This window comes from Hypomesus nipponensis, chromosome 17 (genome assembly GCF_054491055.1).
Source record: "Hypomesus nipponensis isolate SF chromosome 17, ASM5449105v1, whole genome shotgun sequence".
Taxonomy (NCBI): Eukaryota; Metazoa; Chordata; class Actinopteri; order Osmeriformes; family Osmeridae; genus Hypomesus; species Hypomesus nipponensis.
In genome coordinates, this window is record NC_140377.1 from 3950719 (window position 1) to 3966648 (window position 15930).

The 15930-nt window shown below is 44.6% G+C and overlaps 1 protein-coding gene across 3 annotated transcripts; it reads right to left on the reverse strand.

Moving 5' to 3' along the window:
• Positions 1–11: 11 nt before the first annotated feature.
• On the reverse strand, positions 12–15567 carry znf652 (zinc finger protein 652). 3 transcript variants are annotated; one of them, XM_084677752.1, is made up of 7 exons: positions 15308–15567; positions 12377–12432; positions 9828–11376; positions 9014–9161; positions 8396–8511; positions 6974–7118; positions 12–5619 (listed from the first exon to the last, which is right to left on the reverse strand). In XM_084677752.1, exons 3-7 carry the CDS (start codon positions 10878–10880, stop codon positions 5000–5002), a joined length of 2082 nt encoding a protein of 693 aa, XP_084533878.1. In that variant the 5' UTR covers positions 10881–11376; positions 12377–12432; positions 15308–15567; the 3' UTR covers positions 12–4999. The 3 variants fall into 3 exon arrangements, with proteins under 3 accessions (XP_084533878.1, XP_084533877.1, XP_084533879.1); XM_084677751.1 differs by lacking the exon at positions 12377–12432; XM_084677753.1 differs by lacking the exons at positions 12377–12432; positions 15308–15567 and adding an exon at positions 11851–11965.
• Between the last annotated feature and the right edge of the window lie 363 nt (positions 15568–15930).

Below are 15930 nucleotides of genomic sequence, written 5' to 3' on the forward strand. Positions count from 1 at the left end.
TTGAGTCAATATTCAATTAAAGTTGTAGGGGTTTATTAAAATGTATTCGAAGTGCATCCCCCTTTATACGTGAGTACAGCGGCCGCTCTGATCACGCGAACAGCCCCTGCTTCACAGCCTTGCTTATCTGCCTTTGCAGAAGCCAATTTCCCTCCCTATTGCCTCCGTATCGCACAGGCCCCATCTAGCAGTTGGGAGGGCAGATATTTCCGAGCGCAGATGGGAGTATGGACGTAGGCTATGTTATTACCTCCCCTCTCCCACTTTTGATGAGTGTGTGCTAACCTGACCACCCACTCACCACCAACAGCAGCCGTCTGAGTGTCACACAGAACCCACCCACGTCTTCTCTGCACAATCAGTGACTCATTTCCTGTGCAAATACTAGAACATAAAACGCACAATGTGGAGCTATTTAGTAAAGATGAGCTTTTTCCTGAAGATACAAACCTTTTGGCTTGCACCCTCTGGGGTGTAGTCAAAAGAGTTGCAGAGCATTTAATGCAAAGTTGGCATTTTATAGTGTCTTCCTCCAAGTCAGTATACTATGTAGACATCTGGACTACTCATGTTAATAGCATTCTCGTTTTTTTTTATAGCACAAACACCATTTAAAAAAAAACAGTTATACATCTGAATACGCTCTCATGGAGATTGGTGCCATGATAAAGCACTCAACAACTCACCAGCATCGGAGATATGTTTAGCAAATTAGAATTATTGACAGACATGACACAAGGAGTCAATCCTTGGGAGGTGACCTCAAATAAAGAGCAAAGACCACTAGGACAACTGTGCCGTCACCAACTGAGAGCTTTGACTCATAATTACAGCAATGTCAAAAGGAAACACGAAAGCTACATGATCAAAAACTGTCACAAAAGCTCTGACGAAATCAACAACCGTCAGCTGTGGAAGTGACCCCGGGCATTCCATGATTAGATTAAGAGATCCCCCCCATCACAGGCAAATAATACGAGTTTGATTTATGGAAAAAGAGAAACCAGAGGGGATTTCCAGCAAACAAAATGAAGAAAGGACAAAGAGGCCCTGAAGCAGATTCAGGTGTTTTCAGGTCGAAACACTCAAGACAACAGACCTGCCGAGTCACAGAAACACTCAAGAACCTTGTGAATTAAATCCCTGTTGTTAAGGCAGCCACCTGGTATGACAGCAAACTGGTGGGCGAGGGACCATTATCGTCACGGTGCCGTTTGGCAGGGTACACCTCAGCTGGAAGATCCTAGATTCACCTGGAGCTGCCCAACATGACAAACATATGACAGTACACAAATGTGTGATAATCATGGCTACTTGTTTTTACTTCTGAAAGTTAGCTGAGAGTCTGTTAAATGTACATTATCAAAAAAGGCCCAACAATTCCACTCTTCCTTTAACTCCAGAAACAAACATACAAAAAGGACAACCCAAGACATTATAAAGCTGCACAATTTTGTACCAGACACTCACAATAATAAAATACGCAATGCTACATTAAGTGGTTAAAAATACAAGGGGGAAAGTATATTGATTATTTAAAACTTCTTTAAAGAATATACAATATTATTTCTCTTAACGAGTAAGATTTTAGTAGAAAGTGCATTCTATACAACAAAGAATAAAGGAGGAGAATCATACAGTAAATTGAAAGAGAAAACAATACACAACAAATAACTCGATATGAGCAAACCCAACCAATAAAAGATTGTTTTGATTAAACTGAGAGGGAGGGGCTAGTGTAAATAACCAAAGCAGAAGGATTCCATCGCTCCTTGGGGTCCATATTAGGGCTAAAGTATATTTATTTAGTTGATAAAGAACAAAACAAAGACATGTCTGTCTCATGCCCATCCCCACCTCGATTCTCCTCCTTTTCCTTGCCACCAACAGCCGCTCACTAAACCAATCACAAGCCCCCCTTGCCCCAAAAACACACCCACAACACACTGTCAGTCCCCCCCCCCCCCTTCACCACGCCTCACTTACACAGCAGTAAAGTGCAGAGGATACACAAACAATAAAAAGGCATTGAAAAAGAAAAGACCGAAAGACTCTGATACTGAAACATTCAAAGCACAGTAGTGAACAAGAGGGCTACTGATTAAGCGGACACTTGAGTTCTATACGACTCAACAAGAGGGTTTTCCGTGCCTATGCTGCGTTAAATAAAAGGTCCCATGACATGACAATTTCACTTTATGAGGTTTTTTAACATTAATATGAGTTCCCCTAACCTGCGTATGGTCCCCCAGTGGCTAGAAATTGCGATAGGTGTAAACCAAGCCCTGGATATACTGCTCCGCATTTGAGAAAATGAAAGCTCAGATGGGCCGATTTGGAATTTTCCCTTTATGTCGCCATAAGGAGAATGGTTACCTCCCCTTTCTCTGCTTTGCCCTCCAAGAGAATTTGGCCCGCCAATGAGAAAATGAGCTTTGACTGTGCGAGCGCAATATTGTTTTTTCCTCAAGACATCATGGCTTGCAAACGACCGAAGCATGGCAGTTAGCCCAGCCTCTTTCTACATAGCTGATTTTAAGCTACAGACACAGAAATGGCACGTCCTAAAGAAGCTCATTGTGGGACTGCTTGTCGCGGCTCTAATTCTGCACCAAGGCTGAATTTCGGGAAAGAGACTTCCGATACAGTATTAGGGGACCACTAAGGCCTATATAAAAGCATCCAAAATCAGCATGTCATGGGACCTTTAAATAACTCAATTTAAGGTCCAAGTTCCCTCAACTCAAGATGGTTAGTGGGACGCGCTAAAGTTACTGCAATCATCCATCTCTAGAATCCCCATACGTATAAAGAATGGGTCAGATCACTTAAAAAGCAGCTTTTGATACAAGAGCACCAGAGGGCTTACTAACACACACACACACACACACACACACACACGCAGTTGCTAGCACGCACACACACACTCATTAGAACAAGGCTCAATGTTGTTCTTTAACACTCAAACTGATAACAGTCCTAGATTGGATTAGGTCGAGAGCCATAACCCAACTGAACAATCCATCAAGAATACTTACAACCCATATCTCCTCTACCAGAACACCTTACAAGACATTCACACAAAAAAAAAAAAAAAAAAAAAAGAGTTACATTTACAGATGTGATTTCTTTTGACAATTTGGGTAAATATACATATATCTATACAAGAAACATAGATTTGCTAGGGTTATATAGTCACCCACCCTCCCCCTCCTGACCCCATTATCTAAGACATAGTAAGTACAGTGGGATGAGAATTATTTACCATATATCAAATTTCCAGAATATATTGTTGAAAAGGTGTGATTGAACAGTTATCCATATCCAACATGTAGGGAACATTCAACAAGTTTTGACTAATCTCTCTGTCCCAAGTTTTGGATACATCCCAAAGTGGATAACAGTATGAGAGAAAGGAAAATAAGTTTGTCTTACAAAGTGCCCTACTTTATACCCCACTAAGATATAAACTGGGTATATCAAATTTATTTTTTTATAATGGAGCAAAACCCCTATATACTGCACGGTGTTTTATGACCTTTTCCATGGTGACCCGTATTATCACGGCAGCAGCAATGAGAGATACAGAGACTGACTGAAACAGAAGAACCAGGTAGGGGGAGAGCCAGGTAGGGGGAGAGCCAGGTAGGGGGAGAGCCAGGTAGGGGGAGAGCCAGGTAGGGGGAGAGCCAGGTAGGGGGAGAGCCAGGTAGGGGGAGAGCCAGGTAGGGGGAGAGCCAGGTAGGGGGAGAGCCAGGTAGGGGGAGAGCCAGGTAGGGGGAGAGCCAGGTAGGGGGAGAGCCAGGTAGGGGGAGAGCCAGGTAGGGGGAGAGCCAGGTAGGGGGAGAGCCAGGTAGGGGGAGAGCCAGGTAGGGGGAGAGCCAGGTAGGGGGAGAGCCAGGTAGGGGGAGAGCCAGGTAGGGTCATCAAGTGCATCCAAGTCATCACAGTGTCGTTATTGAACCTTTACACTGACAAGAGAAGAAGCTCTCACCCAGGGTGGCCCAGCCCTGCTCCTTGAGAGCTACCGTTCCATAGGTTCTCGTTCCAGCCCTAATCCAGCACATCCAAGTCTATGAATTAGCTAGGTGACCATCGGAATCATGTTTGTTACAACCGTTTATTGTTTATAGTTACAACCGTTTGTAGAAAACCTACAGGAGGGTGGGTCTCCAGGAGCAGGACTGGATGGCACTAATCAAAAGGGAAAGTCAAGGAACAGCCAGAGACCAGTAATATTGTATGTGGTACTGTGTGAAAGCCACAGAAACGTAAACTGAAACTAGACAACTGTTTTGTCCTGTAATGGAACGCACCAATCAACCTTCAGACTCAAGCAAACCCTTACCAGGTCATACCTAATGATTTGAACAAGATAGCCCCCCCAGTGACCTATGACCTTGGCTTGTGCCCTACACTGCTGTTGATCCTGGGAGGTATGGACATGAAGGAGCCCTGTGGCAGACAGAACCTGAACAACCAGGGCCCACAGTCCTACCCTGGAAATATGAAGTGAAAAATACAACAAAATGTAAATTACTATGAGAACTGAAAGGTGATGAAATGGACCTATTCTGATCCACTAACTTGGTTGATTTAATTGTTGAGGAACAACATCAGCAGCCATCAAGAAGAGCATACACTGTACACGATCACATATGAAAAAGAGGAAACCCACATTATACATATACAACCGACCAGAAAAGGCAGGTTTTCTACAAATACATAATCTTCTGCAGGTTGTCTACCAACATTGTTTCCTTAGAACAATTTTTTAGCAAGAGGTTGTAAAATTGGTGTTTGACTGGGGAACCACACACACACACACATTTTAAATGTAGAGGTCCATTTTCTTTTCTTTTTTTAAACACACTACGGTGTTTTTTTACAGAGTCTTTGAAGGGGCCCTTTACACCTGCATTCCAGGTAAAAGATGAAACAGGACCAGATGGCGCAGTCAGGCTGAGGTGTGGCGTGGAATGATAATCCTGTTGAGGGTTCAGTGGTGCTGGGGGCCTCCAGGAGCCTCGTCAGAGGGGGCCATGTGGCGCAGGTAGCTACCGTCCTTGTGCCCACAGTGGTTGAGGGGCTCACTCTTAAAGAGTGCTGGGGGAGGGGGCAGGTGGGAGACCGTCTGCACAGCAAGGTGATGGTGCGGGGGGGCGTGCTGCGCCGCGTTGGGGTGGTGCTGGGCCGCGTGGTGATGCGGGTGATGGTGAGAGGGAGGCGACTGCAGGTGGGTAAACGTATGTCCCACGGGGCCGCGGGGAGGAAGAGCCCCTCCGGAGGGGTTGAGGCCCAGAGAGGAGGAGGAGGTGGTGGTGTGGGGGGCAGGGGTGGCTGCCGGTGGGACCAGGCTGGAGCCGGGCCCAGAGGAGCAAGGGGCGTTGGCGGTGAGGTGGAGAGGCAGTGGGAGGCCGCTGGACTGGAGGGTCACGGGGCTGGTCACCCGGAAGCACTTCTCTTTGTGGGCTTTAAGCATGTTGGAGAAGCGGAAGCGCTGGCCGCACACCTCGCAGGGGTAGGGCTTCTCTCCGGTGTGGGTGCGGCGGTGACGCTTCATGTTGGGCCGGCTGGTGAAGCTCTTCCCGCAGATCTCACAGATGAAAGGCTTCTCTCCTAAGAGGGAACATGGAGAGAGAGAGAGAGAGAGAGAGAGAGAGAGAGAGAGAGAGAGAGAGAGAGAGAGAGATACACTACTGAATCAGGGAATTCAGACACCCTAATTGTTCATTAGTCGGTATTGGTTTTGTACTCGGCAAAGGATGTACCACCTTATAAATCCTTACATCATCAAGCTGAGTTAATCTATTGAAAACAAGAGGAAGTTAACATCTGCGCTTGACTAATTTCTCGCCCGGAGAGTGACAGTTCTCTCTTATTGAAAATGCTAACGACCTCCTTTCTTGTACGAGGGCTTCTGCTGTCAGTGCACCCCCTCAGCAGGAGACCAAGGCAGCACACACATTCAGAGGAGATGAGATGTAAAAATGAACAGCAGATCTCTCTATTGGAGTGCGAGTCTCATTAACCTCTCTTAGATGGAGCGATTCAGTGTCTGAAACCACCCACCCACACACACACACTTGACTAGGGGCTCAACAGCTCTCAAAATACTTTTAATAATCCTGCAATGCATGTGTTGTGAAACTCCACTTACACCGTTTTATATTGTGTTCATTAAATTATCAATACCACGCATTACAGAAGCAGGACATGTTAATATATATATATATATACACACACACACACACATTTGTTTTTATTGCAACTGAAGGTGTTCACTTTCCCCTTTACCTCAACACAATGTAATATTCAGAGGAATGTGGTGCATGTTTCAAGGAGGCTTGCATAAGCTCTAACCTTGGAGAGAGTAAGAGAGAAAAAGGAATGTGTGTGCACCAATTACAGAGCATCACAGGGTGTGTCTCCTACCAAGAGTCTAAATTGGTCAGCAGAGGCTGGAAGCAAAAGGCGAGGGCAGAATAATTATATCTTACAAATAGAGCCATCGGATCCAACAGACTGGAGAGAAACCACCCACGCTACGCAAGTATGAACAAAAAAACTGGAGGAAGGACAGACTGTGCCCCTTAAGTTTAATTTTGGAAAGAGAAAAGTGGAAGGGAAGAAAATTGGAGGGATGTATTTTAGCATGTGTCCGGGTAGTCATTAAAAGGCAGCCTCGCCTTTTGATGCTTTGCCACCCTCTCATTACATAGCCTGGGCTCCCTTACTCCTTCCCTGCACCCCTCTCATCAAGAGACAGCAAACTAATTGTGTATATCAATTTTTTTTGGTTTACATACATCTCAAATATGGATCTTGGCCGACTAGGAAGTAAAACTACTGGAGGTCCTAAAAGCATTAGATGAGTTTGGTCCAGCCCCAAAAAATAAATAACAGTACATGGGTAAAGTCTTGAAAGGCTGTCATACAAAATGTATTAAATGGTAGGGGCGGGGGGGCTCACCTGTGTGTGTTTTCATGTGCTCGTCAAAGTACTGCTTCATGTTGAAGTCCTTGCCGCACCACTGGCACATGAACTGCTTGTGTCCAATGTGGATGCTCATATGGGAACGCAGCTGGTACTTGTACTGGAACCTCTCATCACAGTTCTACAGAGACGGGGGGGGGGGGGGATTATATACGTACAGTATTATATACGTACAGTATATACACACACTGCAACATGCGTTTCTGACCCTACTACTGTGGAGTGGTGGGCCGTTCACAATCCACTACATCCTAACTTCCAAAGATGGAAACTGTGCACTCAGGACTACTGCAAGTCTTAAATAAGCATGTAATCACAGGTTAGAGCAGCTAAATCATCACTCAGCGCCACCCCACCCAACAAGAGCGGGTGTAGTGGCGAGCCCATCCTCTATTCATGACATAGTCGCTCACAGGGAGGCTGGGCGTAGGAGTATCCACCACAGTAAATACTGGTGAGGAAGACCAAGTTTCACAGGAGAAAAAAAAAACATGGAAATCATTTAAAGCCAAATGAACAAATAATGTCATGTATCCCAGTGCCCTTTTTAGCAAAACATGAAATATTCCTGCTCTGCAAATGTTGACATGGTAAAGATTTGACATCCATTATTTGCTCAGACAATATGAAATCATTGCAAGTTGGATAGCTGGTTTGCCACATAGACAAACAGGAAACTGAGCCCCAGGGCCAATTTCACAAGCTATTTTAAAGCAGTGAAAACCTAAGTTCAAACTAAAAGGTCTTATTGTCCTAGTTCTCTGCTTTGGACATTCAACATGTTAGGGAATTTTTGTATGCATGAGCTCAATACAACAAGTTAAATACAAAGGGAATACTTTGATCATAATCATTCCTTTCTTCAAAAAGCAGTCTAGATTTTCACAGACCCCAAACGCAGATTTAATTAAGCAATAAGCCCCAAGAGGCCATGGTTTACGCTGATTTTAGAACAGGTAAGGGGAGTTGTTACGCACCAGGCGAAGCGGAGTGCTGAAAACCCCCTTAACTGTTCTAAAATCAGCGTAAACCACGGACTCGCGGGGCTTATTGCTTTTCTAAAACTATTACTACAAATATTTGATATGGTTGTATCAATAAAAACAATTAGAAACAAAATAGTTTAATAATAAACAATTTTTCCGCTACTACAAAGTATAGTTCCTACATAAATTGTTGCCACGCAACAGCCAGATGGACATCTTTGCCGTCTTTTTCAATTTGAAATATTCGATGCGCAGTAATATGGAATGTTATGAGGACAATCTGTGAGGTTATGCTGGATTTTACAACGGCATGGAACGCGATGTAGCCAATCACAATCAAGGATGGGAACAACCAGTTTTAGAATTACATTTTCTGGTGTGCGCGTGTGGGCAGAGTTTGCATGTGTCTTACCTCACAGCGAAAGGGCTTCTCTCCTGAGTGTTGGAGTGAGTGCACCTTCAGTGACATGCTGCGCTTAAACGACTTCCCACACGTTTCACAGGTAAATGGCATGTCCTTTGTGTGGGCTACAAAGAGATAGTGAGCATGAGGGAGAGAGAAAATATCATTTGCAACAACAAAAATCAGTCTTCGTCAAGTCATGTATGATAAATCAAGACAGAAGCGCAGAATATATAAAACTGAAATCCGACATGGCAAAGACATGCGTTGTCCTATTTTAAACAGTGATATGAATAATTTGGCTTTCTGTCAGTGGATTTAACTTGTTAGGCTATGTGTGCATCAAAGCAGGGCTGTGTCTGTGATTGAATCTGCATGTGAATGAAAAATAAAATAATTATGGTAAAATAAACAAATTTCCATAGAATATGATATAGAATCCATGAAAATAGCAACAAATTTAACTTTCTTATGGCCCTAAATACTTCAAATCCAGAAATCCAGAGCAGCTTGATAATGATTGAGTCACATAGCTGGGAAGATCCAATTAGGTGTTGAGTGGTACTGTATGCAACACAAAGTCAATCAACAGGTAGAGCTGGAACCATCAAACAAGAATTCACATACCGACCATGTGCTTGCGGACATGAGCCATGGTGTAGAATTTTTTCTCACAAATCTCACAGGCAAACTTCTTCTCTGCGTAGCCGTGCACAATCTTTATGTGCTCGTGAAGAGACCACAATTTTTTGAAGGACTTGTTGCAAGAGACACACTGTAGGAACAAACAAACACTTAGGAACAAGTCCATTTCTTTTACATATGGATGCTCACTGATAGTGACATACATCGTCATGCTCGTTATCTGTTTTCAAAAGCTACAAACACCTTCTGACAGCTTTGACATGCAGTGATTGGGCTGTAAGTCTGGACACTAGACTGGGTCTGGGGCAGCAGGTGCAGATGGTGCTATATCAGGCCTCTGTAAGAGAACCAGCATCTGCTGCTTTTTCATGTTTTGGCTCCCTCTGCTGTCGAGAACACGACTTAGAAATACCTACCCAAGTGTGAGTCTATGGCAGAGGTCTTCAACCCTGGTCCCTCAGGGACCTGTCCTGCACGTTTGAGATGTTTCCCTGCTCCAACACACCTGATTCAAATGAATGAGTCGTTAACAGACTTCTGCAGAACTAGATAACGACCCATTTATTTGAATCAGGTGTGTTGGAGCAGGGAAACATCTCAAACGTGCAGGACAGGGGGTACCTGAGGACCAGGGTTGAAGGCCTCTGGTCTATGGGGTTTACCTCATAGAACAGGGTGAACTTGTCCATAAACCATAATTAAAATAATGATTGTAAACAATGCTAACTACTCAGATACACAGAAATCATTCAGGATGATCCATATATTAAATGAGAACATAAAAAAACTAAAGCACCTGGATGTTCTTCTCACAGTCAGTCTGTTGGTGCAAGGCCAGTTCACTCTCCAGGACAAACTTCTTGCCACACTTGTCACAGATCTGCATGCGTCTGTGTGTGACGTTCATGTGCTTCTCCAGGTACCAGCGCGTGTTGAACACGCGAGGACACTTCTCACACGCCAGCGACTCCCTCTCCTCCCCGTCTCCCTTGACTCCTCCTCCTCCTCCGGGGGCCGAGCCGGCCGTGGCAGATGACGGCGCTGCTTTGGCCTCCCTGGCCGACCTGCGCCTCCTCTTCGGGGGCTCGGTCCGCTTCCGTCGCCCCCTGGTGGTCATGCCGGACGGGGCGCTGTTCATTGCCGTTCGCAGGCTCTTCCTCCGCGGCTGACTTGGAGGCGCGGCGCTGCCGGCCCCGCGACACGCTCTCTTGGCTCTCGTTCTTCGACTTTCTATTTCTTCTTCTTCATCCTCCTCTTCCTCCTCCTCCTCTTCATCCAGACTTTCTTCCTCCTCGTCATCCTCCTCCTCCTCGTCCTCCTCCTCACTATCATGTCTCTCTGAGGCATCGACCAGCGGAGTTGATTTGTTGTCCCCCTTCGACACATGAAGTGTCTGATTGTTCAGATTGACCTCGACAATGATCTGCTCACGCTTGAAAGCCCCCTCCTCACCATCCACACCCTCCTCGTCCTCGTCTTCGTCCTCATCCTCGTCAGAGTCCTCAGAGGGGCCTCTGTTGCCTGCCCGGGCCCCCTGCGGGCCTCCCTCCTGCCCAGCTGCCCCTTCTCTGAAGAACTGCTGCTGCTGCTGGGCCGTCACATGCTGAGGGGGCAGCTGACCAAGGGCCTGGTCCCCCATAGGGGTCTTGGCGGCCATCTTGTTGTCCACGAGCACGGAGTAAGGTTTACCGCCGCCCTCCCGCTTGTACAGCTTGCTAGATAGGTTCAGATCTGAGGTGGAGGAGTGGAAGTAGGCCTGAGACACCTGCGTCCTGCGTCCCTCCTCCTGGGACATCCCGCCAGGACTTGGGACGGCCGCGTCTTCCTTGAGGCTCTGGCAGGATTTCATGTAGGGCGGGAATGGAGCCGGGTTGGTGTAGGGGTAATGGTTAAAAAGTGGGTGGGGCTACGAGTTGATCTCCAGGAAAAAAGGTGATCAATTTCACAAAATGTCCTTTCCGTGTTTTAAGGAGGGGTAGGGGGAAGCGTGCTTATCCCCCACCCCTCCTTCCGCTTCTAAAGAGAAAGGGGGGAGGGGGGGTGAGAGTGTAAAGAGTTTACCCTGACTCAAAGAGGGCATCCATGTTCTTCAGGCAAGGGAAGGAAAGCAGAGTGAGAGGAACTCTGTAGCCATTTCGTTCCATAGGCTTCTATTAAACTTGATATTTAGTCTCTGTGGCTCAGCCAACAACAGCTCAATGTTGTTTTAGTTCCCCTCTCAGGGACAGGCTCCCTGATAACAGCTTCGGGCTTCAGTCTTCAAACCTAGAAAGTGGTTACAAGTAGCTTTACGCCAGAATCAAAGCTCCTATTTCTGATTCCTTTAGTCATCTGTAGTCTGCGCCCTGTTAAACGAGACACAAACAACAGTGAGAGAGAAAAAGACAGGTATTAAAATTCCCGGATAGTGAGCCAGTCTGTTTGAAGAGAATGGGTGTTTCTGAACTGAAACTACAACTAAGGTTGATGTTGTAAACCGAGACTCTACGCTTTACCACAACAGTTTCAGTGCAGTGAGAGAGCATCAAAACCACACGCTTCAGAGCAGTTTATTACTGAACCTCACACCTTCTAACACCTTACAGTGCCAATCACAATTAACCATCTCAATATCAAACCATAAAACCGATCTCATTCCTTTATGATAACATACATACTATATTAAAATACATTTTAATATATGACAATTTAATATCATCACTTGAATTTATTCAACTGGCCCTCAATATTATTACCACCACAGCACATTGAATTCTGTAGATTTACCATTACCAGCATGGGTTTAATAATCACTAGTAATGAAGTTTGATCAAACTTACTGAAATTGTATCCACATGAAAATCCTCTTGGCCTCAAAAAATGATGCTTATAGTATACCTAGTATATTTCACCCAGTTACAAACTGACTCATCCTTAGATTGAAATCAAGCTCAAATTACCGTTTGATTTGCGCTCATATCTCCCCACACCCTAAATAACTGAGCTCTGGTGACAGATGCAGAGCTCAGCTGAACTACTGCACCAGGACGGACTGCAAACAACCACAGGAAACTAAGCATATGCATTAGTTTGTATGTTCATTTGCGTGCTCTGTTTAAACATACATAACGTGAACCATTATGCATCAACCCGCTAACTTGAAAGGTGAGCCTACGATGGATTTATACGATATTTGAGAAAATGGTCCATCTGCGGCCGTCACCTTAGATGACAGGGCCGTGTAGAGGATATAGATGCTGCATCAGCCCTGGGGCCTGGGTTCTGAACTTGCAACGAGATCAGGAGGCAAGAAAAACATTTCCTCTCTAACAAACAATAAACATCCTCTTCTCAACCGTCACATACCTCCGCTTCGTCTCGGGAGGGTATCAAGACTGTCTCCCTGTAAGAAGAGCGCACACCTGAAAACATTAAAATGACAACGAATGTTATCTAGTTGTGGGTAACCTTGAACCACTCGAACTCTTCGTCCTCTCTGCATGCTCTCCTCACCTCTGATCTAGCTAACAGACAACACAAATGTAAGCAGTCCTTTGCTTAAGACTACACCTATTTTAAAATGACTGAACTTTGACATTGCATGCAAAGCAACAGTGAGAACCTCAGAACCACTAGCCCTCTTCCTGTGCCTGCTTACTATGATCCTTTCTTAGAATTGGACAGCTCTGACTGAGAGCATTAAGGCTGCATGTGTGCAGACGTGTTGGTGGCAGGGTGTCGCTGCAGTCAAGAGAGCAACAAACAAATCTGATCCCAATGCATTCTAGATGATACTGGATAATGTGTCGATGACAAACAGCGACAAAAACAGTGGCTCTGCCAAAGACCGGTTAGAATGCAACGGTGAGGGAATTTAGGGCGGAGAAAACAAAGTGACATGTTCTTCAAAGAGTTTGTAGAATGAATCGGTATCTCTCATACACACAGGCGTGCACACGCATCAGTTGAGATTAGGCATGCCCCGTTTAATAAAAATCCTTGCACTCGCTCAGCTTAGACAATGAGTCACTTCAGAATTTCATTCACCCTGAAACAGCACAACTCTTTGATGTGGGAAGCAGGAAGACAGCAGACTCCACACTATCAGTAGTATTTGCACAATTGCCACGTCAGATCTCGAGGTCAAATTCAGTGTAAAAATATTTGTAAAATATTTTAATTTTTATGAAGTTTGGGCATGTTCAAAAGCCTTAACATTCTATTGATCAACAACACACTTTGGTCAAGTCATTACCTTCTCCACAACAGTTTCTTTCATGCCTCACTGAGCTAACCACCAGCCAGGCCTCACCAATTTGGTGTTTAGCGCCACAAGAAGCCTTGTTTGGATTTAAGGCTATACTAAGCTAACTAGCAGGATGGTAAGAGACTGACAGCCAGAAAGAGGATAGTCTGGTCATAGTTTTGGAATTATAGACATTGTTACGTGATTATGAGCCTAGTGTTCCAGGTAAGGACCGCCAACATTGTCTTGTTCCCTGAATTCATCTGTAGCATTAAAATCCACCCTCCCTTTCTGTCTGAACTTTAATGAGCTTTCCCTTTCACAGCTTTGGAGGGAAACGTGTGAGTGTTCACATTCCTGACAGCAAACTCATAAGACCTTAGGTGCTCACTGGTTGGCACACAGCAGGAAACCATCATGCCCTTGTAGGTATTTAGACCCAGCATTATAGGGTTACTGACATCACAGAAGCAGTGCACTGCTTGCTGATTAACGTGCATAAGACCTAAACCTCTTTCCACCTCTGCTCTATTTGTCCTGAACCAAAAAAAACAAATTCTCTCTCATACCTCCATATTCATAGGAAAAGGAAAGGATGCACAGACATTTATAAAATGCAGTATTGTTACAAGTCACAAGAAGTCTTTCAAATTAAGACTAGAATAAGTTTACCATTTCTACATGTGTATCTGGACATTTGCACACCGCCAATGTGCTTCAAACCTTTCTTTAGAACATGTTCCAAGTTCAAAACGCTGCCCAAAAACAAACAAACTAAAATAAACGATGGTCTTTGGAAAGCACTGCTGTGCCAAGAAGTGACATTACAGTGACCCTACATTTGTTTTAATGTCTAATATTCGCTTTAACCGCCTAAATAATTAAAGTTAGCTGATACTTAGCTTAAAGCAACCAACTGTGTACACATTGACTGGACGAAATTGTGCCAAAATAAAGCTGACTTTCATGTTTCGCAAGAAAGAAGAGTTGGCAAGGTTGCTGATGGGCCTAATTCACCGCTGACACAGGCTGCATTCCTTCGCCCCTTCCCACTGACTAGCCAGCTAACGTTAGCTATCAAGCTCAGGAGAAAGCTCTGCGTGCAATCATTTTTTGGCCTAATATGTGAACAGCTGGCTAGGTTAGCGGCTCACCATAGGTAGTGTTACATGCTGAAGTTAGCTGGTGCGAAGAAATAACACTCGTTTCCGAAATTATTGTAGTGAAATGGTATTCCAAATGCCAGACTGTAAAAAAAGCTAAATATTAGTTGACCAGTTGCAAGGCTATGTGCATTCAACTTGAAAAATATAAGCAAAGAAAGGGTTAAATAAAAAGGAAACATTGGTTGGCCACCACTGCCACAGGCCGTGCGACGGGCAGTCGAACTTCTAGCAAGCTAACGCATTAGCTATCCAAGCAAGAGACGTAGTAGCTAGCTAACTGCGCGTTATGTCAGCAATCCAGACGAAAACGGTGCTATTGATCTAGTCAACTTCCAGCACAATTCTGACATGAACCAGGTTGCTAACGTTGTCTTGCCACACAGCAACACACATGGGTTAGCAAGCGCTAATAGCAACCGACTATCACTTTTTAACTCAAAACCGCCCAGATTTCTGCACGCTAGCTAGCCAATTGTTTGACCGAGCTAGTTGGCTAACGTTAGCTCTAATTTTACAACACGAGAACTGCAATAACGTTTGCGTCCGTAGTAACTATATGCATATCGGGTGTCAGGGTAAATAATATTAATTTGGGTTGGTGTAATGGTTTAACTGTTTACACTATAAGATAAAATGAAATAAACATTTTCCGAACAAAAACCTAACATTGTTCTACCTAGCCAGCTAGCAAAACTCGAATGAAGACAGCTTTCATACGCGATAAACTTTACCGTTTGACGCTACCAAGGCGTCGTTGAATTAGTGGAAACGTATTTTCAATGCACTTTGTTACTTTTTCTTGCTTTTGTAAGGACTGTCACTTTTGAAAATATATTTTTTATGAAAATAACTTGTAACAAGGTCTTGCACTCCTTAGCTACTTACCCTCAGCAAGAGCGCCCTCTTCTTTTTCGTTCCGTACAATCAGAGTTGCAGGGATTCTCGAGTCCTGCAGACGTTCAAAAAGAACCGGCTTGTTAATGCTCCCGGCTATGGCATGCACGGTTGCGTAGTTTCACTTTTAGAAGTGTTTGCATTATTTTGTATGTTTTGCGTTCATGTTTTGCACGCTTGCATGAGATTCAATACTGCATCCATCGCTACGTGGCCTGGCCAACCAAGGTCTCGCGCGCACTGTTGTCCCGCGCTCATCACGGCAGGCTGCTGTCTGGGTGGGTAGGCGCACGGCGTGAAGCGATTTTTTTTGTCTCCCCTCCAAACCAGACAGGGCACGATGCGCGTGCTCGTACTAGTCACTATTTTATAATAGGAGGAAAAATACTAAGAACCCGTCTTCTACCGTAAGATGAAACAAGGTAGAAGTTGCTCTCCATTATTAACGTAGGCTACGATAAAAAGTCAAGCTTCCAAGTAGGTCATTTTAATTATAACTTTTTAAATCTAACTGTAACAATGTAATCTTGATTAATCCATTATGTACTAGTTACTTTGGTCCCTTGCTCCAACTCAATGTCTATCCTTTATACTTTATGTATTAACAGTAAACC

What these genes read in the sequence shown, in the direction of transcription:
- znf652 (XM_084677751.1), bottom strand. Translation starts at nt 10,880, where the DNA reads ATGAAATCCTGCCAGAGCCTCAAGGAAGACGCGGCCGTCCCAAGTCCT. An exon ending in TGTCCGCAAGCACATGGTCG is followed by an intron (nt 8,512 to 9,013) that starts GTATGTGAATTC and finishes ATCTCTTTGTAG; the next exon opens with CCCACACAAAGGACATGCCA. An exon ending in GCACATGAAAACACACACAG is followed by an intron (nt 5,620 to 6,973) that starts GTGAGCCCCCCC and finishes GTTCCCTCTTAG; the next exon opens with GAGAGAAGCCTTTCATCTGT.